Here is a 25,855-nt window from a genome sequence, read left to right on the forward strand (position 1 = left end):
GATAACTTCAACTATTTTCTCGAAAGCTTCTTTCCTTTCAAGCGCCGTAGGGATACCCTCAAATTGTACTGCTCGATTTTTACAATTTTTGAATAAAACGGAACACATAAGCAAACACTCTCTGCAGCTTGGCATACGATGAGAAACTATCGATAGTTTCCAAGTTATCTGGTCGGTCTACCATAGCTGCTAGTCCAACAGCTCTTTTGCGTACTTTTAGGGTACGCATCTCATCTGTCATCAGATGCTGGTTAACCGGCTAGGATTAGAGTTACTTTAGATTTGGCTTCGTATATATACGAATGCGCCAAACAAGGAAAATTAATCGTCTGGCTTGAATTTAAAAGCATCTTCATTCGGCAACCACATCACGCCAAGTGTTTTGGTTGAGTCAGACGCTAAGATCGTTATCGGCTGGGTTGCGTTTGTTGCGGAGAGGTCAGGAAAATTCGAAAACCATTTGGTTAGTTCGAAACCTGCGCTTTGAAGTATTTGCGACACTTCAGACTTAATTGTCTGAAGGCTCTCTACGCATGCAGCACTAGTTAGTAAATTATTGACATAAAAGTCGTGCCTGACAACGTCGGTAGCTTTAGGTTGTGATGACTCTCTTATCTCACCAAGCTTTGTTTAACATCGTATGGCCAATAACGGGGCAGGCGCAGTGCCGTAAGTTCCAATGTTTAACCTGAAAGACCTCAAAAAGTCAGATGGGTTTTTTCTCCACACTACTAGCTGGAAGTCTCGATTTGCTTCATGCACCATGACCTGCCTATACATATTTTTAATGTCAGCTGTCAATGCATATTTGAGGAGTCTAAATCCAAGCAAAGTCGAATATAGCTCCTCTTGAATGGTCGGTCCAACCATTAGAAGCTCATTCAACGCAATTTGAGATGATGCCCGACAGAACCCATCGAAATCAACGGAGCTTCGTCGATGCGCTTTGTGGTCTCAAAACACACTGATACGAAATGAAGTAGCGTGGAGTGCGTGGAATCTATTTCCGATATGTGACACAACGTTAAATATTCCTTCATGAATTCCAAGTACATACGCTTAAGATCGAAATATCGAGACAAGCGTCTTTCAAGCGACAAAAACAGACGCTTAGTAACCTCGAAGGAGTTACCAAGCTGATTGGGATCTGATTTAATATTTTTATTTATTTAAAAACTGACGGCAATATTTCCAAATTATTTAGAAAGTGACTCTCACATAATTGCTGTTCAACTGTTCGGTTGAAAACAACTCTTCCAATGACCAAATTTCTGCAACGTTTTGTCTACCGACAATATAAGACTCTCCTTGGCAACTTAGATTGACAGCATGAGTCTTCTAGAGACTTGTCGTATTGTAAAGCCCTGCAAAAATTCAGCCAACTAGGGTCTTTTGCAGAATGGGACAGTTCGGACCTTGTTTAATCTGACCGACAGACAGAAGTTCAAAGAATGTCTCAGTTCCGATGAGCATGGCGATCTTCTCTGGCCTATGAAAATATGGATCAGCCAATTGCAGGCTCTCAGGGATTGACCGTATGGTCAGGCTGGTAACCCGAAGTGGTCTTCAAAATACACAGATCTAACAAGAATTCGCTGCAATTGACTCGCGATACTAGTATCTTCTCTACGCAGCTGCAATCGTTCTGCTAGCTCGTCAGTTACAAAATTAACTTTTAAACCAGAATCAAGTAAAGCTCTAGCCAAAACTCGCCACTTCTCGTTTTAACGCAAACGACTGCTGTAGCTAAGTAGGATTACACTACCAGACACATTCGCAAGCATAGCATGTGAAGCCGATGGTTGATCCTGTGCGGAGCCAAGGGGTGGTGGCAACGCTCGAGCTTTAGAAACGGCAGAGTATCTAACATATGCAACAGTGTGTTGTGAGAACGAGTCTGCACTTGTTTGCCTTGCATCTGGCAACAGTGTGCCCCTTCCGAAGGCAATTGATGCGTAAAGGAGCCGCCTAAGCGAAGTCAATCCGCTGCTCTACTGATAATGTGGCATATGCTGAGCAATTCAGTATCGAATGGCCTCCGAAACCACAATATAAACATTTGGGGGTCACTTGATCGTTTCTTACATTAGCCACAGAACACGAAAACGAACCCCGATTATTAATTTTGGAAACAGCCTTTCACTCTGGCTTAGAGCCATCGGACGAAGCTTTGGATGATTTTTCAGCAGACAGGTGTTGATACCTACGATTCAAGGCTGTTTCACAATTACTCCATAATGGAATGATTGCATAATCGGGTTGATGCTTCCATTTTCGTTTGGTCATTGTGTGAACTTTGTTCATAGCGAGGTGAACGAGAATCGCGTTAGAAATTTTTTTGTCATCACCTATTGACAGGAGCGAGTGATAGATGGCGGAGACAGTGTCAATCATTGATCTCAATGATGCCGCAGAAGGTTGCGTTATTTTTGGCAGGCTAAATATTTTCATTAAATATTAGAAATATACTGTCGTATACTCTCTTTAGGCTGACTAATGCTTTTTAATAATTGTCCTCGTTGACTAACAGTGCCTAGAGAGATGCAACGGGCATGCCAGCAGGCGTTGCAAGACTTAATGTCTTGATAACGGACCTTAGACGAGCTTTTATCGTTATACAGATATCTTCGAGCTCGGCACGATACTCATCATCTGGGTCAAAAGTTTCGACTCGAGTCTGATATTTTAACGCTGTATCTATACGTGAGGCAGGCATTTCTAATCTACATTCTTACTCTGTAGATTCTAGGTTTAATTTACCCTTTATTATATGATCAAAACTTTCTTTAGTTGCCATATGTAACTCTAAACTCGATTTAATAATTATTCATTTTAATTAAAAATCGAATTTGCCAAACGAATTCAAAAAATGATATGAATGATCTATAAAGAGTAGGAGAGCGAGAGTCTCATGACCGAAACAACAATTGCACAACCACCGCTTATCACAAAGCGGAACCAAAATAAAGGGAAAATTTTATTTATTTATTTATTTATTTATTTATTTATTTATTTATTTATTTATTTATTTATTTATTTATTAATGGTCGACAAAACGAGTGTCTTCGTAATTATTTAAAGCATTATACATACATTATAAGAATTATATGCTAAAAGCCTAGTTAAAATACACAATTTTCTAATAGCATCACCGACCGATGGAGCTGTTTTATTTGCCAGTCCGGCCAGCTATGCCCCTTTTCACAGCCAATTTTGTTAGTAACGCTATTAGAGCCTACAGCTAAGTAGAAGGGTGTTAGTAGAGAAAATAGTGTTCTTAAGTAAAATGAAAAATAATCTTAATTTTCTATGTTATTTAAGAAAATACAATAAATGGGGTAAAAGAAAGAAAGAAGTTATTGATAAAGTATAGAAATTCAAACTAGATATATAGAGTGTTAGGTAGATAGGACGAAGAGATAGCAGTGGGAAATCACCGACCCGGTGGGGGAAAATTTATAGCCTGTCCGGCAAGCTATGCCCCTGCTCATAGTTGGGAATGGTCAGTGAGTTCCCCAAGGTATCCTGAAAGCAACGATTTTATTAGGGGTAGAGAAAGTTCGATAGAGAAAACGTGATGCAAACTATTTTAATTTTTGCATAGCACGCGAAAAGGATTGTGCATAGCGTAGTATGTTGCGCACATTGGTAAGAACAAGGGGCGATAATTCCTGGTAGGTCTAGATAATTATTTAGTTGGTCTTGGCCGACGCGATTTAATTTGAGTTTTTAATTTAAATTCACTCCCGAGCCACAGATAATTTAACTTTACCCTTTGAGTTTATTTAAAAATTGTCTTTTAAAATTGTCTACCCGGGGGCGCCAAGAAAATTTATTTGATTTTAAATAAAAGTAAACAAAAACTTGGTGGCTATAAAAGAAAAAGGTATGCGCTTCGTGCTGATCGGTAAGTTATAATTCGACAACCGACCTTATAAACTTCTTAAGCCCAAACCTAAAGCTACGGCGGCGCGGCAAGTCGAATTTGCTCCCATAGCGAATGACAAAGCTTTATTGCGATCCCGCTCCGCCCTAAGCCTAACTTACAATAGACTTAAATTTTTTATTTCATTTAATTAATCAAGGCGCGGATCTGCCCCAACAACATTCTTACATAAGGGAAGTGTCATAGATACTAATAATAACGGCTTCATCGAATCATTCGCTAAACTTAACGCTTTGCTTATCAGACCCTTAACTGGCAAGAACCAACTTTAGTAGAATGTTTGTTTTAACGACCGACCTAGCGATTATACTATAGTTGCCGTTCTATCACAAACCAGTAAGCCAATATGCTTTGCAAGATGTACTATCAAAAATATTGTAAAGATAGGATATTATTCAATGTCAATGAGGATGGCGATAGATATTATAAAATAATACTTTTACGGATATACAACCGCCATTTTAATAGAAAGTGAAGAAGATTTCTCTCTGTTTGTTTACTTATTGCCCCAAAAATAGGCACTATAGTTGTTACGTCCCCAAAAGCCTGCTGTTCAAGTGCTCCTCTTATTCCCGGTAAATTTTGCCAAGACGACAACGATTGACGTATCTGCTGGTTAAGTTTTATCATCGCAGGTACCATCCCCTGCACAATAAAATCTTCGTAAAGGAATTGTGTCAGCGGTACTTGCTTTGTGGCGAGCTTTGATGACAGAAGCTTCGAATGGGCAACCAGCGTGCCGCATACGATGGGCGACCTGCCAATCGAACGATTATCGCCCTATACTACACCGTCCACATATACAGTAGCGGATTACTTTGGACCCTACGTCATTATTATTGGACGGCGTCGCGCGAAGCGCTAAAACGTGCTATTTACATAGCTCACGGTGCGGGCCATGCACCCCTATATAGCTACGTCGTTCTCAACCGACTTTTACCAATGTGTGCTGAAGTCCTTCGTGGCCAGACGCGGCTGCCCCCGCCGTATGCTGTCGGACAGCGGCACAAAATTCAATGGCACTAGCAATATACTAAAAAATGAAATTGAACGCATATTGCGTCGCTCATCGAGCGACAGTACCCGGAAGTGAAGTTCATCTTTATTCCGCCAGGATCTCCCCACATGGGCGGAGCGTCGGAACGAATGGTGCGCTCTACAAAGTCAATATTGTCAGAAATTCGCTGATGTAGAAAGCCCTGACTCCGAATCATTTTCTTATAGGTTCAAAGGATGGCTAGGTCCGAAGCGCCGTGTTGCGAATCGCCGATGGAATTATTACTCGCTCCTCTGCCAAGCTAGATAAGCTTGACATTAAAGTTGATACTGAACTGCACGGGCTTTCGTGAATTACAGGAATGTTACATGGCGAAGTGGACATAGCTGTTGTCACTAAGTCCCACTGGGTCTCGCTTTTGTTTTTGTTAGCAGCGCTCGCTTCATACACTGGCAGCGTACCGTTAGCAAGAATTGCCTTTTCGTATCGATTAACTTTTGTTTTGTTAATGCAGCTGAGTAGACATCAAGTAAAATAGAAAAAAAAACGCGTGCTGAGCTCGAATGTAGGTCTCATAAATTTGTTAATTAGTTAATTTTGTATGATCATGGAAAACTAATAACGATTTTAGCGTACCCTACCGTACCATACCATACGCTCGAAATAATTTTATTGGGAAGCACGAACACCAACGAACACAGAATTTTTTAAATAGCCCCTGATTGTGAAAATATTAAAGACGAACATGTCTTATACTACTAGGAGTATTGCGGAGAATGATATCTCACATGTATAGAAATGCATTCAAAACTCGTAAAGGCAGTAGAAACCAAAGATATTACTTGGATTTAATCTAAGCGAGCCTTTTAGGAAATCGTCGACTCGATTGGTCCACATAAAACTATGACTTACACATTCCACGCTTAAATTATTAATTACTAAGAGACACAAACGCAGTATTATTATTTATTTATTAATAAATGGTCGACTAAACTAGCGTCAGTCTAATTATTTAATACATTAGAATATTAATTAAATGCTAAAAGCCCAATTAGGATAGAAATATTTATCGCCGACACGATGGATTTATTTTGTTTGCTACTTTGTCAGTGACGTTATTAGAGCCTACTAGAATCCTACTACTAATAAGGTATAAAATAATATTCTTAAGTAAAAATTAAATTTGATCTTTATTTACCATGTTATTTTAGAATATACAAAAGGTATGAAAAAAGAAAGAAAAGATGTATTAAAAAAGTAAAGATTCTAGTATAATTTATTCTAGTATATAGAGTATCTTCTTATATAGAGGATAAAGCGATAGAGATGGAAAATCATCGACCAGGTGTGAAAAACTTATAGCCTTTCCGGCAACCTATGGCCTTATTATGAGTAGTTGGGAATAGTCAGTAAGTTCCTGAATGTATGTAAGTAAAATATTAATGAAAAAGTCGTATTATACATAAAATCCTCAGCATGGTTGAATCAGCAATCAAATGAAATTCATATGCTGTCACATATTCCTAAAATAATTCAAACATATCCTAAATTCAGAATAGTTAGATACCCAGATCACAATCAAAAATGAATTTATTGTTATCTAGACGATTAATTTGTTCAAAATATTGTTCTAAGAATTCTAAGAAAATAGTTATTACAGATCAACGTATCAAAAGCATTATAAAAAATGTACTAACAGATTGCATGTACACTAAAACTGAAACAAAGCAATTAAAATATTATGTACTACCTAATATTGTAATAACTTATAATTTAAGAAATCCCAAATTAAATCAATATTGCGACATCAATAATCGGAGGTAATCAACTTATAAAAATGTACGATTGTAGACTAAAAAGAAATTAATTATTAATATCAAATTCATTTTATTATTCCGGATTACTCATATCCTGTATTTTTAGAAAATTGAGCAAATAAAATTACACTTTTAACTATCATTGAAACAATGGAAGCAATATTGCTCAAACAAAAAGAAAATAGTCAATTCATAACTCTGTATTCGTAATAATCATATTTATTGTTACCTTTATGGTATACAAATTTACAAAGAAAACTCGAGGACGTACTCGAAAACATGAAAGGGAAGAGTGACCTCTTAGAATTTACTCCGCCTTCAGCTGCTAGAAAATATAGTATAAATATAATTATATATACCCGCTCACTAGTGCCACTTAATGTGAGTATGGAGTAGTGGATACATAAGCAATTCTTCCAGAAACCTTTTTAATTTCATTTATTTTTGTCAACGCAGCATAAATATGGTTGGTCCTGCGAACGCTATCATCAGCTGCATAACAATTTGCCTATACCATATCACATACGCCATCGGTCAAAGACTAAGGTTTCATGCTTATAAGTTTATTTCGATTTAAGTAGTTCTTAAGATTGTATTAAAGGGAGCCCTTCGCTCTAATAAAAATTACACTTTTATTTGCACATGGACTTGAAATCTCTATTAATAATATAAATAATGAACGACCTTTTGATTTCGTTGTTGTTCTCAATGTTGTACAAATCAATATTCATAATACTATTTTGTTCGGTGCGGAGATGGGAACAAAGTTTGCTTTAATGTGTAATTTTAATAATACCTACCTTTAGATTATATTTTGCCCATTTAGACGAACTTTCGTTCATTTCCTATGACTGGTTGTGTTTTTCATTCGCTGGTGAGGCAGCCGGCTGATGCATTGTTCTTAAACTTGACGTCTTGCTATCATCAAGTTTTGTCGTTCGCGTCTCGTGTACCCGATTCGCCTTCAACTTCGTGTTCAGCAAAGCCATGTCTAAGCACCTAACTATCGCTGGCCTGCCTAGCACCCGACTGAGCGTCATAGAATATGCCTATATTCGCAAAGAGGTATTTTACAATACTAACAATTTTCTTAAATGTAGTTCCAATTGGAATTTCTTTTTACTTTACCCAAAAAACAATGAAAATGGGTAAAAAGTGTGTAAGTTAACATAGTCGGCCAGCTATAAGAAAGGGCCGTTCGATCGTGCATAGTAAAACAATGATCAATGCATGAACAACAATCTGATGCCGATACAATAAAATACGATCCGTTTGAACTTAGCGATGAGCGAAAGTAGGTCACAGGTCAAGCTTCGCCTTAAGAACATTTCTGTACTAAATTTTAGTTTGCTTTAAACGATAAATCCATTCGGAGCTAAAAAACTTGAATCTCTTATAACTTAGTTACCTCGCATAGTTAGGAGAATCCAAAAAAAGCTTAACTGGCCCCCAACTCGAAAACTTGATTCTTAGGTAAAAAAAACTCAACTAAATAAAAATACAACCCGCTAGTCCGGCGATTAAATTTAAAAGAAACACTAAAGAGAAAAAACAAAATACTGATCAAAATTTTAGCTTTATACGGATGTTTGCCTTCGAAAACCCAAAAATTTTTACAAGGACTGATACCCTTAGCAGTAATAGTGATTGTTCGAATTATAGTCCTACACGAGCATTTAAACTAATTATTTGCACAATCTTCCTGCCTAGTGAAAATCCACAACAGCTCCGCTTCAACTTTTGTACTCTACAGTTCACGTAACAGTTCAATGCACAATCGTCGATCTTCATTATCCATAGTTATTTCATTCAATTAGCATTTCAAGGCATGTAAGCAAAAATACTAAGTAGCGCTGACATCAGCACTTTATACTATATAATTACTTCTGGCGGGAACAGTGAACTAGATGATTTAGTATCCGTTTTAGATAAAATTTCTGTGGAAATAAGACAGTTTAAAACAAGTGAACGAATAGAGAAAATATATTCTTGCCCACTGAGGGTGTCCTTTTTTGTAAATATCTAAGCTAGCAATTTCTTAAAAGATGGCATAATCAGGTCAAATATTCAATTAAGGGGAGGGAGATCCATTAGGACAGTATTTTAATTTCAGAACTCGAAACATTCATGTTGTAGGTTACACTGGCAGAAATTAACATATTTTACCCCGCTACCCTTGATTCTTAAGACTCAGAGAACATTTTAAATAAGAACTTTACAAGTTTCACTGTAACTCATTTAATGGAAGTAGCCAATGCCAATATTTTATTAGATTATAGTTTTTTACATTTTATTATCAAATACCGTGATCCTAGCTTAGTTTGCCTTGTCCAAGCGATTGTCCGATTAACACCCCTATGGTATTTTCTGGAGTCATTCCTGTAGAGCCTGCCTTAGAACCTTTTCTTTTTTTTTGCTTTTTAAATGTTTATTGTATTGAATCAAAAAAAACATACATTTTTATTACAACACAGTTGACTTAGGTGATGTTTCGCCAAGCCTGTTTAGGCCCTCAGGCTTTATCGTGGACAAACGTCAAAAGCGGCTTTTTTGAATAAGGCTGCGTCGTCACGTAGGTAGTCGGGAGACTCTAGGGCGTCTCCTATGTCGTGGTTGGCCTCCCCTGAACCTAAATTGGTGATCAAGAAGGATGGCCATGTGATCCATAAGCCTTGCAACTCGGGCAACAATCAGTCTTCCCCAGACCTTCAACAAGGAAGGTAGGAGACTGATCGGCCGATAGACTCAGGGTCATATTCCGGCTTGCCCTCCTTTTGGATCATAGGATCCTCGCTAACCTCTACTGGGCAGGGAAGTGTTGCGTGCTTAATATGGCGTTGCAGATCAATGCTATATAAAAGAAGCGCGCGCATTGGCAGGGCCTTCAGGGCGGTGTGGCATATTCCAGCATAGTCCGAAGCTTTAGTCCTAGGAAGGACTTGACGACGTTGATTACCTCCTCCTCGCGGATGTGACCGATAGGTGGTGACATCTGAATCGGAGTCTCCAACGCTCGGGAAGTCTCATCGAGCTCTTCTGGGGAGGCCGAGTGGAATGGTGAAAACCTTTCCTCCAGGTGGCTGGCGAAGGTATCAGCTTGCTCTTCGTCTGTGAGGCGGTATTTACCATTGTGGCGAAGAAGGGGAACGGTTCTACAGGGTTGGTGCTTCAGATTTTTTGTTGCTCGCCAAAGCGAGTATCGTGAGTCATGGGTGTAGTCCACTTTACCAGCATCAGTGGAGACTTTCACAGACGAATATTGGTAAACACGATTAGCAATGCTCAATTGCGTGAAGTGAACCAAGTGACTCCGGACGGGGACAGCGCAGCCGCCACTAGCTGAATGATTTTGAGTCACGTATACAGGGTACGTCTCGAAGCCAAAGATTCTGGGGAAAGTAGGACCGCTGGTTCTACCTACCGTAACCTAACCGTGGCGGAGCGATCCCAGCGGCTTCCCCTCCTTCCTTACTAGTATTAGCAACCACTCTGTGGCGGAGTTATCCCTACGGCTCCTTACCGCCTTTTTCAGCTTCACGTCTCGGCAAACTACAAATTTCTTGTAGAGTGGATCTGGTTAGATTGAGTTATTACCCCGGCCAAGAAACTACTTTACAACCTATAGTGGTGTGCTCATCAGTCCCTCCTGTTGCTGTTCCCTTAGCAGTCTATGTAGCTTAGCTTGCGCTGGTCCATCTCCCTGAATGCAGCTAGTCGTCTTCTGGTGGCAGCGGCGTATGAAAGCCCTTCTACTTGTTAAGTGGGTGCTGCATGGGGGAAGTCAACAGGTGTAGGCCCATGAACTTTATTGCTGCGGCTTCGGTTCCCTTGAATCGGTGGGAGATTTTTCATTTTGGCGGGCTTTGGGGCCCCTACACGCTTTGTATATTCGGTGAACCACTCTCAGCCCTTATAGTTGGCAGGCTGGTTACCACCGCAGTGGTCGCATGTTGATGGAACTGAGTCGCGCCGTGTGCAATCAGCAGTGCGATGATTGAGGCCGCATTTAACGCATTTGTGTTGTTTTCTACAGTATGTGGCCGTGTGCCATACCATACCATACTCCTGACATCTATGGCATTGCTCCACATTCTGGCTTCTTCGAGCAGTCTCCACCTCGACCACCTGCTTGCTAGCTTCCTGACGGTAAGAGCCTCCTTACTGTTAGCCGGATTGTGTACGTGGAGCACGGATGGCCCTGGCTCCGCAGGTCGTCGATGAGCTCTCGGTTGACTGTGGAGTGGTGGAGGCCTTTGATTACTATGCGTTAGGGCTTCTCCTCCTGCAGCTGGTATGAGTAGAACTCAATTGTTTGATCTTCCAGTTTCTGTATGATGGCCCTGTATGTGGGCACATCATTGGCTAGGAGACGCATAGTCCTACCTAGGTTGGATTTGATGGTCAGGCTATTCAGGTCCACTACTTCGGATAGTATGAGCCACACGTCGTTGATGTCGTCGATGCCATTTAGGACGATCGGGGGTGGCTTCTTTCCTCCAGTGGGGGCATTGTTGTTGGCCCATTTTTCGGGCACGGAGGAGCTGGTGCTAGCATAGGCGACAGCGTTGGGCTGGCTGCCGCCTCCAACCTGAGGAGTCGCCGAGGCAGGCAAGTTCTCTTCTTGGACTGAGTTTATCTGCTCGGCCTCAGATTCGTCAGTATCCAGGTCTTCGTCGTTATCTGGTGATGCCGACAGAGCATATCTATTGGAAGCATGTAAGCCAACTGGACTGATGTCAGTCTTGTTCTGTTTTACCGCGCGGCAGGTGGGGACCTGTTGTCTAATAATTTGCGCTTATCTTTTTTTTTTCTCGCCTGTGATTGAATCAGTCGAGCCGCGGCTGCAGCGGGTGAATTGGGTTTGACGATATTTATTATACGCACTAGGGCGTCACATGGGTCTCTATTCACACTAGCACCAGCGTGTGGGCTACTGCCGGGGTCTTCGGATTCCATTAAAGGGTTGAAGGGTGAATCTGAAGTGCTTCTTCGGCGTCAGCATTTAGTTGGGCTACCTCGTTAGTATGAGACGACCCCTTTTGACTAATTGTGAGTGCGTTGCTGATCTCAGTACTTACTGGAATGGTGGCTCTATTTGTATTGCCATTGGCTGGGTGCATGTCAGCACGTCAACGCTGACGAGTTGCTAAATTTTTTTACTACCTTATTTTTCGGTTTTCAACTAAAACAAATTGCTTTGTCAGCAAGTAGTAGCACGCAGCAAAAACAATTTTTAACAATGTGAATGTAACTTTCTTTCTATACCAAATAATTCACAGAGAATGCGCATAGTCTTCCCGAAAATAAAGCATTCAGTCTGTATGACGGGAGGGTCGCATTTTGTAAAGATGATATCTTTACAAAGTAGGCGACCAAAAGTCTTAAGTCATCAAATCCAGAGGCTAGCGGTGGAACAATATCTTAGTTTGGTTCCTTCTCAGAGCTCTTCTGATTTCTGAGAATAGGTTGTCGCTGCCAACTAGGTCGAAGACCACGGAATCGCACAAAAGGCATCTGGGCCTACCAACGTAACCAGATATCCAGTTGTTGTGCGTTGAGAGCTGCTGGAGTCAGTTCCGAATTAACCGGCAACTAATTTTGTTACGGGTGAATTATATTTTCCAGCCTATATTGCAGGTAGTCCAGGAAAATCCTATCGGTTCGAGTTGTCCTTCTGATATATTCAAGTTCAAAAATGACATTCGACCGATTACGTCCGCGCATATCAGGTAATGTGAGAGCACCTGAGTTTAAGTAGCTCAATACTCGCTTAAACTTGTTATATGATTCTTTTGAACAGCTTATGTTATGTCTTGTGAATTTACTAAAGTTAATGTAGTAGTTTACAGGAATATGCCTATTTTTTCCTATGGGTGAAACTGTGCGCACATCTGAATACCAAATTTAAGCCCAGAAAATTTGGAAACTTCAGACAATAGTAGTTAGCATAGAAATTAAAATTACAAATTAAAGTGCCCACAATACAGAAATGTTTCATTGTGTTTTTATCTATGTTTACCTCTGTATATAAAACTGTTTATCCTGACCGACTGATTAATAATCAGCTAATACGGGGATTTGGGAAGTCCCTCCCGCAAATGTACAAAAATCGTGAAACACGGTTGTATGAAACTTTTTTGGTTACCATCCGATATGCCTCATTGAGGAGTGTTTCACACTTTTAGGAAAATCCATTCCTTCTCGCTATAAATTGGAGTCAAAGATTTGGTAGGTGAAGTTTTGAGTTCAAACTAATTTTCAAAGATTTTTACGAAAATTTATTAAAGACGTGTATCTCACATATCATAGTATCCAAGAATCCTCGGAGCAACTGTGTTTCAAGTATTTTTTTGGCACAATATTATTATTATTATTAGTTTTAAATTAATAGAGTAAATTATTAGCACAGGGCAAAAGATGATATGGAGTCAACATTTATTCAAGACTAAAAATCAATACAAGAAAGTTTATTGAAGTACTAGTTACTACTTCTTACAATTTTATAATTAAATTTTTACTTTAACAATATTATGTAACTATTACGTTTGTATACTTATAATTCAATAACAAAATATTCGTATGGCTCTTTATTTTTAGCTTTAAGAATCAAAAGGAAATTCTGGAAAGCAGTGATAGAATTCAAATTATTAGAGATAAGGATTATTTGGGATTCTACGAATTAGTCATTGTAGACGTTCAGAAGGATGATGCTGGAATTTACTCCTGCAAGGCAACCAACAAGTTTGGTGAAGCCTCGTGTGAAGCTCAAGCAACTACAGTGGGTAAGTAATACATTAAAAAAATGCAATACAATATTGTTTTCGTTTGAATGCTTCAACATGTATCTTTTCATTTCGAGGGCCTGTTTTGTATTTTATGACCAATTGCTCCACCTCACTGCTTCTTTCGCCTGATCCACGCTATTGGAAATTTAATATTGTTTGTTGTCCGGTTATCATGAAATTTTAAGTTCATACACCTGAGGTATCTTATAGATTTTGAGTAAAACGTTAATAATCTGGTCACAATATAAATTTTTTTTATATTTTGGGAATCGGACGAGATATCAGCAAATCATTAGAAACTTGTTTTGGCTATGGTATAGGAGAATATATATTTGCTATATCCTTTCTCCAGATCGACGCATTCCCATTGACATTTTTTTTTTCATTTCGATCGAATTTCTTCGATGCAAACTATTGTTTTTTCAAAATAAAAATTTTGTTGTATGGGGTTCTATTAATAATGCCCTAACTCAGCTCCAAATATTCCGCCCGTACGAAACTAATGTTTGAAATTATCCATCGCATAGATATTAAAATACGAGCTTTCATATTTCAATATATATTCCATATACTCAGTCTTTGTAAGTATGGTATTAATATTTGTAATAATATCAACATTTTTTGGTGGCGCGTTAAAAGATTTGTTCACATAATATTTTAGGTTACGTACCATTTACAAAAGATCACATCGTCGAAGGTAAGGAGAAACGTGCCAGGCACAGAAATATATATATGACAAATCATTTGAGCCGTGTTTCACACTTTTCGAAAAATCAAATATTCCTCGGTGGAACATTCGATTCAACGATTTTTTGGGATAAGTTTTAGGTTTTGTCCGATTTGCATCAAACTTATTTTCAATGCTCTACATAAGAAAATAATAAATACGTCTTTCGGCGATTTGGAAAATACCGCCCGTAACTGTGGTTAATTAGCGAAAACGGAAAGGGAAACATTTTGATTTATCAAAATTCATGATCTCTCGCACTTTTTGTGAAATCCATCTTTGAGACGTGTTTCACACTTTTTTGCAGAATCCAAGCTTACCTGGTGAAAAATTCGATGCAAAGATTTTTGTGCTTTTTGTCCGATTTGCTTTAAACCAATTTTCAAAGCTATAGATAAGAATTTTATGATACGTTTTTGAGAGATTAGGGAAGTTCCATCTACCATAGTGGTTGGTTCTTAATTCGATGCACTTAAATCACATTTTTCAATAAAAGAGGAGATCAAAATGGGTAGAATTCATTTTCCCACGGGCGTGCACTAATTTTAAAGGTAATATCTTTTTTAGTACAAAGCGTTCCACGGGCAAGGCCGGGCAATACCCGCTAGTATATAATAAATATACTTATTTTCCAGTCTCTTATTTGATCTTACAAGGATTTTATCTTCTTCTTGGAAATTTTTATTTATCTTACTTCATTAAACCTATATGTTTGGGTATTCAGTGATATAAGAACTTTACTTCTTCATACAGCGCCGAGCTCTGGGGGAGGTGAATGGATTTTTCGGTAGGTCGTTTGTTTGTAACTGAGTGGGTTGTCCTGTTGTATTCCATGGTTGCCTTGAGTATATGTTCGATTGTGTCGTTGATATTTCTTTCAGCTACATTTTTCAATTTCTACTTTCTGTTCATTTTTGTTTAAAATATAGGTTAATATGCGTTTTGTCAGGCCGAATTTTCTCGTCAGGTATGCTTCTACTAACTTATGCTAAGCAAGTAAGACCCTCTAGTCGGGAGCTCCCGACTAGGGGATACCCTGAACCCTCTTCATCCAATACCAAATGCAGCTCGAACTACGCGCTAGTTTGCTTCAGCAGTTCGATGGGTCTCGAACTCGTAATATACCGCACTACTTGCCGCCGCCTCTACTCACCAATAATTCAGAATTAATGAAAAAAAAACGAATTCAAATAGCAGCACAGAAAACAATACAATCAAAATTGCCTTGCTGTTGATAGAATTCAAAGAAGACGCGCAAGAATGTGTGTGTGTATATGTATACAGAAATTCTTGCAATTTGCTCTAGCTGCCGCAAGTACGAGGCCAGCCAATACGCATTTTCTTTAATAACTGCTGTATTTCTTAACCGATCTTGATGAAATTTTCTTCAGTACAGCTTATTGTGCTATAGTATAGTTGTGCATTCTCAAAAATTCTCAATTGCATTTAAATTGTGGCTTATATGTGTGGGCAGCATAAATTGGGTTATTATTGGGTATATGCGTCCCTCTGCCTGTTACATACATTTGCATAAATACATTATACCCTTTTTACCTATTTTCAATGGGTTTGGGGTATAAAAAATGGTAATACTGGAAGTTCACAGAAATTGGCGCTTATCACATTGTATTCTTGACCTTCCTGAATTCGATCCAAGGCAACTATACCTTCTTCTATTAGTTTTTGGTTTTGATGTAGCTGACCGGGGTTTCTGCTCATTTGACAGTGTATGTGAATGATAACTCGCTATATATCGAAGCAACATCGGATTCTTCTAAAGCGCGAATGTTTTGACGTAACAATGCATCCGTGAAGTAATTTTCTTTCCTTGGCCTTGGCCTTGAGACCGCCAATGTTAGGGACTGATAGTCTGTAAAGATATTTAAATTCTACACTCCGTATAGCTAATAACTAAGGTTCTTCAGGGTCCACAGGTTCTTCAGGTTGTTAAATAAAACGACTTCTTGTAGTCGGAGTAGAGTTCCATCGCATTATCAGATGCAAGTACCTTTTGAGCTTGTCATATTATTCGCATTGTTTGTGTTCAAAGGCTATTAGTAATTTTTTTATTGATTGCCAGCGCTTTATTTGCTGTTTTCATAATATCACCTGAAGGTTTTGCTATTGATATGACTTCTTTAATAAATCATCTATAGTAACTTGCCAATCGAAATAATGTCCGGACATTGAACAGTATGGTCGGCTGTTTATAGTTATGAATAGCTTCTACTTTCTCAGGGCATGTAGTTATGCACTCACAAAATTCGACACTATCTTTGAAAGACATTGGATTGTTGGCTTCATAAAACTTATCCATGACGATGTGCCTATCTGCTCCCTGAGTACGTCATCAGTGACACTATAAAAGATGCTTGGTACATTTTCAATCCAAAGGGAAACGTACTGAATTCGTTTTTTACCTTTTTCACTGAGTAGGATTTGATGGAATCCTGACTTCAGGTCCAACGTGAATTGCCATGCTTTCCCCAAATTTGACAGAATGCAGGTAACATTTGGTAAGAGATAACTTTCGTCATTTGTTTTTTAGTTAAATTTCCTAAAATTTATAACAAACACATTTTCGTATTACTGTGTTTTTCGGTTCCTTTTATGTCAACTACCCAGAGGGGGTTGTTGTACGGTGACCTTCAGAATAAATAGGTTCCCCATTTTCGGTTCTGATGGGGCAAACAATGTTTGTGTTATAGTGTTGTGCTTGCAAAAACATCGGTTTGGTTTCTCAACATTTCTTGAAATTTTAATGTGATTGGTTGGGGAACTTTAATATAAGTTGGAATCTTTCTGATTCTTTATTGGATATTTATTTTTGGGCTTTGAAGTCTTGTTATATGTTTGTTTGGCATAGTATGCTTAGTCCGAGCATTCCGTCGAATGTCGTAAGATTGTGTAATGCATAACGCATTTATGGTTAACTGCATTAAAGCCGGGAATTAATTTTACTCGAAAAGTTTCCCTTACTGACTCCTTTTATCTTTTGTAGTAGTTTAATATACATTTTCGAAGCCTCTGTGTCTATTAAGAGTTAAATTGTTCTCCCTGACGAACTGTCTACATCCATAGACACATTCCCATGTGGGGCACTACCATTTCCTATTCGACCTCTTGGGCTAAACCCAATGCAAGGGAACATCTTTCGGCAGAAATAAAAACAAGTAGGTCACTCAGTTTGTACATTTCGTTCAGTATGACACCTTTGGTGTTGTCTTAGGTCATGATCGTTTTTTTGTATCAGGTTTCCTTCCTAGAGCGTCGAGATTTGCTGTACTATTAAATATATGATTGCCCGAATATGTGAAGTCAAGTTGATTATGTCGATTGACGCCAGTACCACGTAAGCTGTTCCCTTTATTTTGTTTCTCATTTTTATACCCTGAACCCATTGAAAATGGGTAAAAAGGGTATAATTTATTTTTGCAAATGTATGTAACAGGCAGAAGGAAGCATCTCCGACCCCATAAAGTATATATATTCTTGATCAGCATCAACAGCCGAGTCGATTTAGCCATGTCCGTCTGTCTGTCCGTCCGTCCGTCCGTCCGTCCGTATGTATGAACGCAAGGATCTCATAACCTATAAGAGCTAGAGAAATTTTAGCTGTAGGTCCTCCTAGTCCCCGCGCAGATCGAGTTTGTTTCCGATATTCCGATACTTGACATGTGGTTTATAGAATAGTATATGTCTATCAAGTAACTTTCATTTTATAGCTATCGCCACCTTCCCGCTACCACCACAAAGCTATAAATCATGCCAGTAAACAAACGTATATTGCCTACCTAATTAAGCCACAATTTAAATGCAATTGTTATTTTAAGAATACACGAATATTTTATAGTACAATAAGATCTATTACTGAAAAATTCATCAAGATCGATTAAGAAACACGAAAGAAAATGTGTTTTGGCCTGCAAACACGTGCAGCAGCTAGCGCAAATTCCAAGAATTTCTGTATGCATGTACACACTTACATTCATGACCGTCTTGTTTGAATTCTTTCAGCATCATTGCAATTGTGATTGTATTGTTTTCCGTGCTGCTATTTTAATTAGTTTTTTTCTCATCAAGACTTAATTATTGGTGTGGCTATTAAGTAGACGCGTCGGAAAGTAGCGCAGTCAGTTACGAGTCGGAACACTACCGAGCAAATTTATTTATTTTTTTTTTGGCTGGTGTGGGTGTTGCGTAGAGGCGGCGGAAAGTAATGCGGTCAGTTGCGAGATCGAACCCTGTCTAGGGAACTTTTTATACCCTTGCAGAGGGTATTATAATTTTGTCGTGAAATGTGTAACGCATAGAAGGAGACATCTCCGACCCCATAAAGTATATATATTCTTGATCAGTATCAACAGCCGAGTTGATATAGCCATGTCCGTCTGTCCGTCTGTCTGTTTCTATGCGAACTAGTCTCTCAGTTTTAAAGTTATCTTTATGAAACTTTGCATAATTCCCTCTTTCTGTTGCACGCAGCTCATATGTCAAAACCAGCTGGATCGGACCACTATATCATATAGCTGCCATAGGAACGATCGGTCGAAAAGTAGGTTCTTGTATGAAAAACATTTTTGTTTATAAAGTTATCTTGACTTAACTTGGTATTTATTAGTTTTACTACGCTCCCCATATATATGCAAAATTCTATTAAGATCGGACAACTATATCATATAGCTGCCATAGGAACGATCGGTCGAAAATTAAGTTTTTGTATGGAACATTTTTATGTTTTTCAAGATATCTTGACCAAACTCGGTATTTATTAGTTTTACTACGCTCCCCATATATATGCAAAATCCTATTAAGATCGGACAACTATATCATATAGCTGCCATAGGAAAGATCGGTCGAAAATTAAGTTGTTGTATGGAAACCTGTTTTGTTTTTCAAGATATCTTAACCATACTCGGCATTAACTATTTTCCCTGTGCTTCTTAGATACGGGCAAAGCACTATGAGCATTTTGAAAAGGTTGGGTCTGCAAGGGTATTAAATTTCCGGTGTGCCGAAGATAGCACTTCTTTCTCGTTTTTTTTTAATTTATCTTTATTACTACTAAAGCAACGAGCGCGTAGCGCGAGCTGCATTTGGGTGTTGGAATAAGAAGGTTCAGGGTATCCCCTAGTCGGGAGCTCCCGACTAGAACCTCTTACTTGTTATGTTTTGAACTTACGCCGTGTTTTTTAAGCGGCTTGTACCGGTTTCCTCCATAAGACGTATGTGTCATGTTGTCCCTATAAAGTCTAATAACGATCTTACAATGTCTTAAGTTTCACTGCACGAAACCGTTCTTCTAATTTTCCAGTCTTTATGTTTCTACTACTGGAACTGATACTGTCCATACGTTAACTTAAATCTTGTAAGAAAGCGGTTAGCGCATAATTAACACTGGAGACATTGTCATATTAGTTTTTTTTATCCAATTTAGTTTTGTAATAACTGTGTTTTCAATATAAAATTATAAGACATCAATAGTTCCTATTAACTGTTTATTTTGATGCTGTGCCTTCAGCTGTTGTGGGTGGTTTTATACCGCTTCAGTTGGTATCGAGTGGCTTATTGTCAAAAATGCAATTAACTCTAAAGAACACACTTTCTTAAAATCTAAGTGAGCTACTCCCTAAAATCGTTGACATTTAACATGGCGTCGTATATCGGCCGGCATCGTCCGCATTGCCAGTGCATTAAAACTTTTGCGTGATTGGTTAGTGACCCACTCTGTTGTTGGGTAATTTTGTGAACTTACACACGTCAGCTGATTAAAGTTCTTTCTGAATTGTGAATTTTTATATACATAGCGACGGGTACAGCCACGACGACATCTTTTCAAGATGGCATACTAAAACAAGTAAGAGGTTCTAGTCGGGAGCTCCCGACTAGGGGATACCCTGAACCCTCTTCTTCCAACACCAAATGCAGCTTGCGCTACGCTCTCTTTTGATTTAGTAGTAATAAAAAAAAATGAAAATAAAAAAAAAAAATGGTTTCCTTGGCAGGGTTCGAACTCGCAACTAACCGCACCACTTGCCGCTACCTCAACTCAAGGGCCACACCAATATTTTAGCTTTAATGAGAAAAAAATCAATTAAAATAGCAACACAGAAAACAATACAATCGCAATTTCAATGCTGTTGATAGAATTCAAAGAAGACGTGCATGAATGTGTGTGTGTACATGTATACAGAAATTCTTGGAATTTGCGCAGCAGCTATGCTACTCACACGTGCGCACATAACTTTTGTGTTTCTTAACCGATCTTAATGAAATTTTCGACTTTACATTTTATTGAAGAATAGAATAAAGAATATTTGTGTATTCTCAAAAATTCAATTGCATATAAATTGTGGCTTAAATTGATGGGTAATACAAGTTGGATAATTAACTTGATTTATAGCTTTTTGGTGGTAGCGGGGAGGTGGCGTTAGGTATAAAATGAAAGATACTTGATATATACATATATACTATTATAGAAGCTCCAGGTCTAGTTTGGTGAGTCTAGCTCATATAATTTGCCGAAATTGCTCAGAAAACGGGATTTCGATATCGATTTTTATCGATTACTTGAAAACGGGGCAAGTTATCGAATATCGGAAACATACTCTATCTGCGCGGGGACTAGGAGGACCTACAGCCAAAATTTAAAGTCTAGCTCTTATAGGTTCTGAGATCCTAGCGTTCATACATACGGACGGGCGGACAGACGGACGGACGGACAGACGAACGGACGGACAGACGGACAGACAAACAGACGAACATGGCTAGGTCGAATCGGCTGTTGATGCTGATCAAGAATATATATACTTTATAGGGTCGGAGATGCTACGTTCTGCATTTTACATACATTTGCACAAATATAAAAAAATTTTAACCTATTTTTACTGGGTTCAGGGTATAAAAAAACTGCATATATTGTTCGACATATAAAGTTCTTTCGAGCCGAATCTGCTGTTGTTATTTAAATGCCGTTATGACAATACTATCGAGGCAAACAGATGTTTGAATTTAATTTGAACAGACTAGAGATCGCATGACTGATAAAGTTGAAGGTTTTGCCCCAATGCGAATTTTTGTAATAAAGCGCTCAAACGAGCCAGCTACCAGAACATCTCGAAGCTTGCGGTTCAATTACACACGCAATTATGCGATGCGTGCAACCACAACAAGAGTTTGTAAACGCTTTTCTGGCAGAACAGACGCAAGAGAAATGGAAAATGCCATTGTGCCGCCACCGCAAGAAACAGAATTGCCAAAGTTACGCAACAAAACATTTATATATATATATATATACAAAGTCTGTATTCAAGGAATAATGTGGGAGCATAATACACAACAAGCACCATTTGGGAAATACAGACAATATTTTACTATTTTAAATCGATTAGCTTCCTTAAAACTGTAGGAATAATATGTACATTTTTTAAACCAGCGTCAGTTCTTAAAATTCTATGTATTCCTGATCGAACGGTATAAATGATATATGATTCATTACGTCCATTTATTATTGGACACATTCCTACTTCTATTATCAATTTATAAGTCTGATGCAAGTTTACAGAGGGTGCAATTGAGATCTTTCGAGGATTAGACGCATTTGAGCAGACTGGAAGCGGCTGTTCGCTAGTTTATTTTCTTGTCGCAAAAAATTGATCGGCAGTCACGACACAAGTGGATGGACACAAGCCATGCTGTCATTTACCAACAACTGAGCACTTCAGTGATTTCCTTGAAGCATGTCGGGAGAAATTTTACCTGCTCCAATGCATCAGCCGAAAAGGTTACGAAATTCACCCCCACCTTAGTCAAAACTGAACAGAGTCTTGTAACAAAGTATATAATATGATTGCTCGCAATTTGAATTGAATTGAGAAAGGTAAATCTATATGTCTTGATCGCCTCAAGTCCGGTTCCATGTCATCGAAATGTAAATAATGCAATAAGTTCAAGTGAGGTAAATTCCGGTCCCAATTGTCATCTGTCACGATAATGAAAAAAATTGTTTTTTAGACATGGATGGAAAAAGGGCACTAGCTACATACACAACTCGCCGTGTGTTATTGGATACATTATCCGAACTCTTCTATAACACACTGAAGATTACCGTATACCTTCAGGGAAAGATTACCCTGACATTTGAAAAGAAAAATGTCGACGCACCTACGAACGATCTTTGACGGCCTTCAGTTAGCAGATCCTAGATTTATTTCTTCATCAAAAGACTTACTGTTATGTACTGTCCCGTCTACATCAACCAACGAAACATGCGATTAAGAAATCCATGCCTCCCCTTTAAGCAGTTACAAGATGCAAGCTGCGCGTTTTGTTCAATGGATCGCCTCATCACCATAATGGGCACTCTTGTAAAGGAGCTCCTGGCCGGGGTACAAATCTCAGTCTCACCAGGGCCAGCAAGTTACAAGACATTTGTTAATTTGCTAGGATGTTGGGCTTAGAGGGGGGAAGCGCTTCGAACATACTAAACCTCGTACTACTTTTACAGGGTATGTTGATGGGTTCCCTCACGAGCTGCTGAAGGTCGCACCCACGGTGTCGCTACCCTGTTGTTGATCAAATATGCGCATCCACTCCTTGTGTGTGGACAGAGCTGGCGGAAAAGCCGCATGTATCCAGAGTGGCCGAGTTTGTATTCGGCGCTCGTTGAATATCGCGGTCGTTATCAACCTGAGGTCGTCTGAACACGCGTACACACAAAGCCGGGATTACTCACACGGGCAACGGGGCAAAGCCTCGAACCACACACAAAGCCGGGATGACTCACACGGGGGACGGGCCGTAGCCTCGTACCACTGCACACCACACTTAAGGCTAGGGGAGGGGTTATGTCGAACACAAGTTAGCCACGGTACTCAAGATTAATATTAATTGTTGATAAAAAGAACAAGCGGGCTTCATTTCAAACATTTCTTTATTCACTTCATTTCACTCTCTATATCTATTGTACTCTACCCTTTTCTGGTTCCCTATGCAAAGGCCCTGTCGCTCTGCCTGGAGCCATAGCGCTCCGCTCCCTATTTAGGGCTATGTTTTCGTTTTTCTCTTCTTCAACACACGTCTATTCACCTGAGACTCGCGCACAAAGTGCCGGCACGCTCGCAGTCGAGCCGTGCGCTAGCCTCGACCGCTCAACTCCTCCGCAAGCTTTCGCAACTTCGCTTCAAAGCTTTCGCTCTTCGCCGCCGAAGTAGAGTTGCTGTCTCGAGGACGGTGTTGAACAACTGATCTGCAACGTACGTTGGCTGCGGCGGCCGGCGGTTAAATTCAAACATAAATTATGCCCTTGATAGTCATCACGTAGTCACGTGGCTCCTTGCCCTTAATTAACTACGTTCTTATTCTAATACAATCTGCTTAACAATGCTAATACGATATAATACTATGATTATGATCTGTGGCGGGCTAACTTGGTAACTTCCATCGATGACGGCTTGTTCGTCCGACAAGATCGTAATAACTTCGGGGTCCATCTGTACATTGGACTTATTCGTTAACTTAACCATTACTTAGTTGTAAATACCCTATATTCACAGTGCGGCTAACATTCTATGACGCCTATTCTGTTTACGCTACTAGTGTTAGTCTAATCTAAATTTAGTACTGGTGTTATGATAGGCGACTGGTGTCGCTCTCACTCTTCGCCTACTCGTGGGCGTCCATGGGTCCTTGCCTCTCTCCTTCATCATCAGTCATTTCCTGGTAGAAAGGTTTCAGCTGGCCACCCTCTTCTTTCGTTCGCCTGGCTTCACGAGACGCACAATATTAGGCGACATGAACTTGGTAACCCAATAGGGGCCATCGAATTTGGGTGCTAACTTCGCAGCGAAGGCCTCAGTGGCGTTGAACAGTTGGTGCTGCCGTAACAGGACCATCGAGTCCAACCGCAGTAACCCTCCTGTGTGGGCCGGTTTCACCCTATTCGAGAAGGCAGCATGGAGCACCAGTAACATCGTGTTGCCATGTCTCGACCGTGGACCGACGAAGTCGGCGCAGAGGACTGCCATCAGCACTGATATCTGTCTCGTCAGCATGCGACCAGCTGGCTTGAGTTATTCGCTCTTGAACTTCTGGTAGACTTCGCAGCACTTCAAGTTCTTTACGCACAGTAGTACTACTGGGTCAACCTTGATACTGTTTTCCTCAGCCTATATGTCCGGCCGTGGGAGCATCATGACACTCCTCCAATACCCTCTGCCGTTGACCCCTGGCCACACATAGCTCCCAGGGAATATAAACCTCGTCGTCCGTCTGTTGATCCAAATGGGTCTCTAGAGGATACCTTGATAGTGCATCAGCCACAACGTCGAACAGCGAACTGAAACTGTTGCAGTTCCAGTGCCAATCGCGCGATTCTCTCTGAAGGGCTCTCGATCGAGTTGATAATCCGTTATCACGTCGAACCGGTACCCCTCTAGGAAGCTTTCGGATCGACCACACGATTGCCAGGCTCTCTTTTTCGTTGGTGGACTAGTTCACTTCAGCTTTCAGCAACTTCCGACTCACGTACGCTATCACTTACTCCTGTCCCTCTAGCGTCTGCGTCAGCACCGCGCCGAGGCCATACTCACTCGGGTCGGTCTGCAAGACGAATTTGGCGGAAAAGTCCGGACAAACCAACACAGGGGAAGTCGTAAAGCTATCTAACAATTGACGCAATGCCCCATGACCATTTCCGCTCCTTCTTTAGGAGCGCCGTTAGCGGCTGTACCATGATGCCATCCCCAGACACTGCGGCAACGTCTTACAATTAGTCGGGGCCCTAATGTTACGTATCGCCTTCACATTCTCCGTATCAGTACGTATCCCTTCCCCGCAAATGACATGTGCCAGATAGACCACCCTCTCCCTGAAGAAGCTGCACTTCTTCCTGTTTAGCCAGAGGTTGGCCACTATGTGTTGCTCCTTTGTCGCCCCTATTACCACGATATAGTCTAGGTGGACGAACGCATTAGGCTCCAGCTTGTGGCTTGTCGTCCTTCAGCCGAATCCTGTGCTCCGCGATATGCGAGACCCCCTGCAGACCCTCGAAGAGCGCCATATCCAACTCCAGAAACTCCCTTAGTTCCGGATCTAGATCCGCCGGCCACTCTGCCCCTTTGGGCTGGGTTCACCTTGTGTCTCGCCTTTTCCGTGCACCACTCCGATTTCAGATGGAGCTCCATGATTGCCCCCCTCTGGCAGCTGCTCCCGATCCCCTGCGTCCTGGTGGATTCTATCCATTGCTCCTACTTCCTCTGTTTCGTAACACTTTTTTGCCGCCACCATGACCAGCGTAGTTCCGCTGCTGTAATTCTACACGTTGTCTTTTGGGCTCCTCGTGCGTTCGGTCCGATCATGAGTGAGGCCCCTTATTCACTCCCTTCTTCGTGTCCTCTCCCTTTGGTTGCTGAGCAGACGCCCCTCTCCCTAACGTGGGAGGCCTTCTTTTGGTACTTCGCTCTTTGTGTCCTCTTCATCCGGTTGTCGAGCAGGTGCTCCATTTCTCTGACGTGAGAGGCCTTCTTTCGGCTCTTCGCTCTTCCCAGGCCGGTGACCGGTGCCACCACCGTCTCCAGGACCAGT

At 40.2% G+C, this 25,855-nt stretch overlaps 1 protein-coding gene across 4 annotated transcripts in view; it reads left to right on the forward strand.

Annotated features, from left to right (window-relative positions):
* Positions 1–25,855, forward strand: part of Obsc (Obscurin) — a 242,466-nt gene that overhangs the window by 79,118 nt on the left and 137,493 nt on the right. For all 4 annotated transcript variants that reach the window (XM_064698377.1, XM_064698378.1, XM_064698380.1 and 1 more), the window contains one exon: positions 13,358–13,542. In XM_064698377.1, the coding sequence (XP_064554447.1) occupies positions 13,358–13,542 (185 nt within the window). The remainder of the gene's footprint in view (positions 1–13,357; positions 13,543–25,855) is intronic.

Source organism: Drosophila montana, unplaced genomic scaffold (assembly GCF_035044405.1).
Source record: "Drosophila montana isolate Dmon_TW-CO22-7 unplaced genomic scaffold, ASM3504440v1 contig_599_1, whole genome shotgun sequence".
Taxonomy (NCBI): domain Eukaryota; kingdom Metazoa; phylum Arthropoda; class Insecta; order Diptera; family Drosophilidae; genus Drosophila; species Drosophila montana.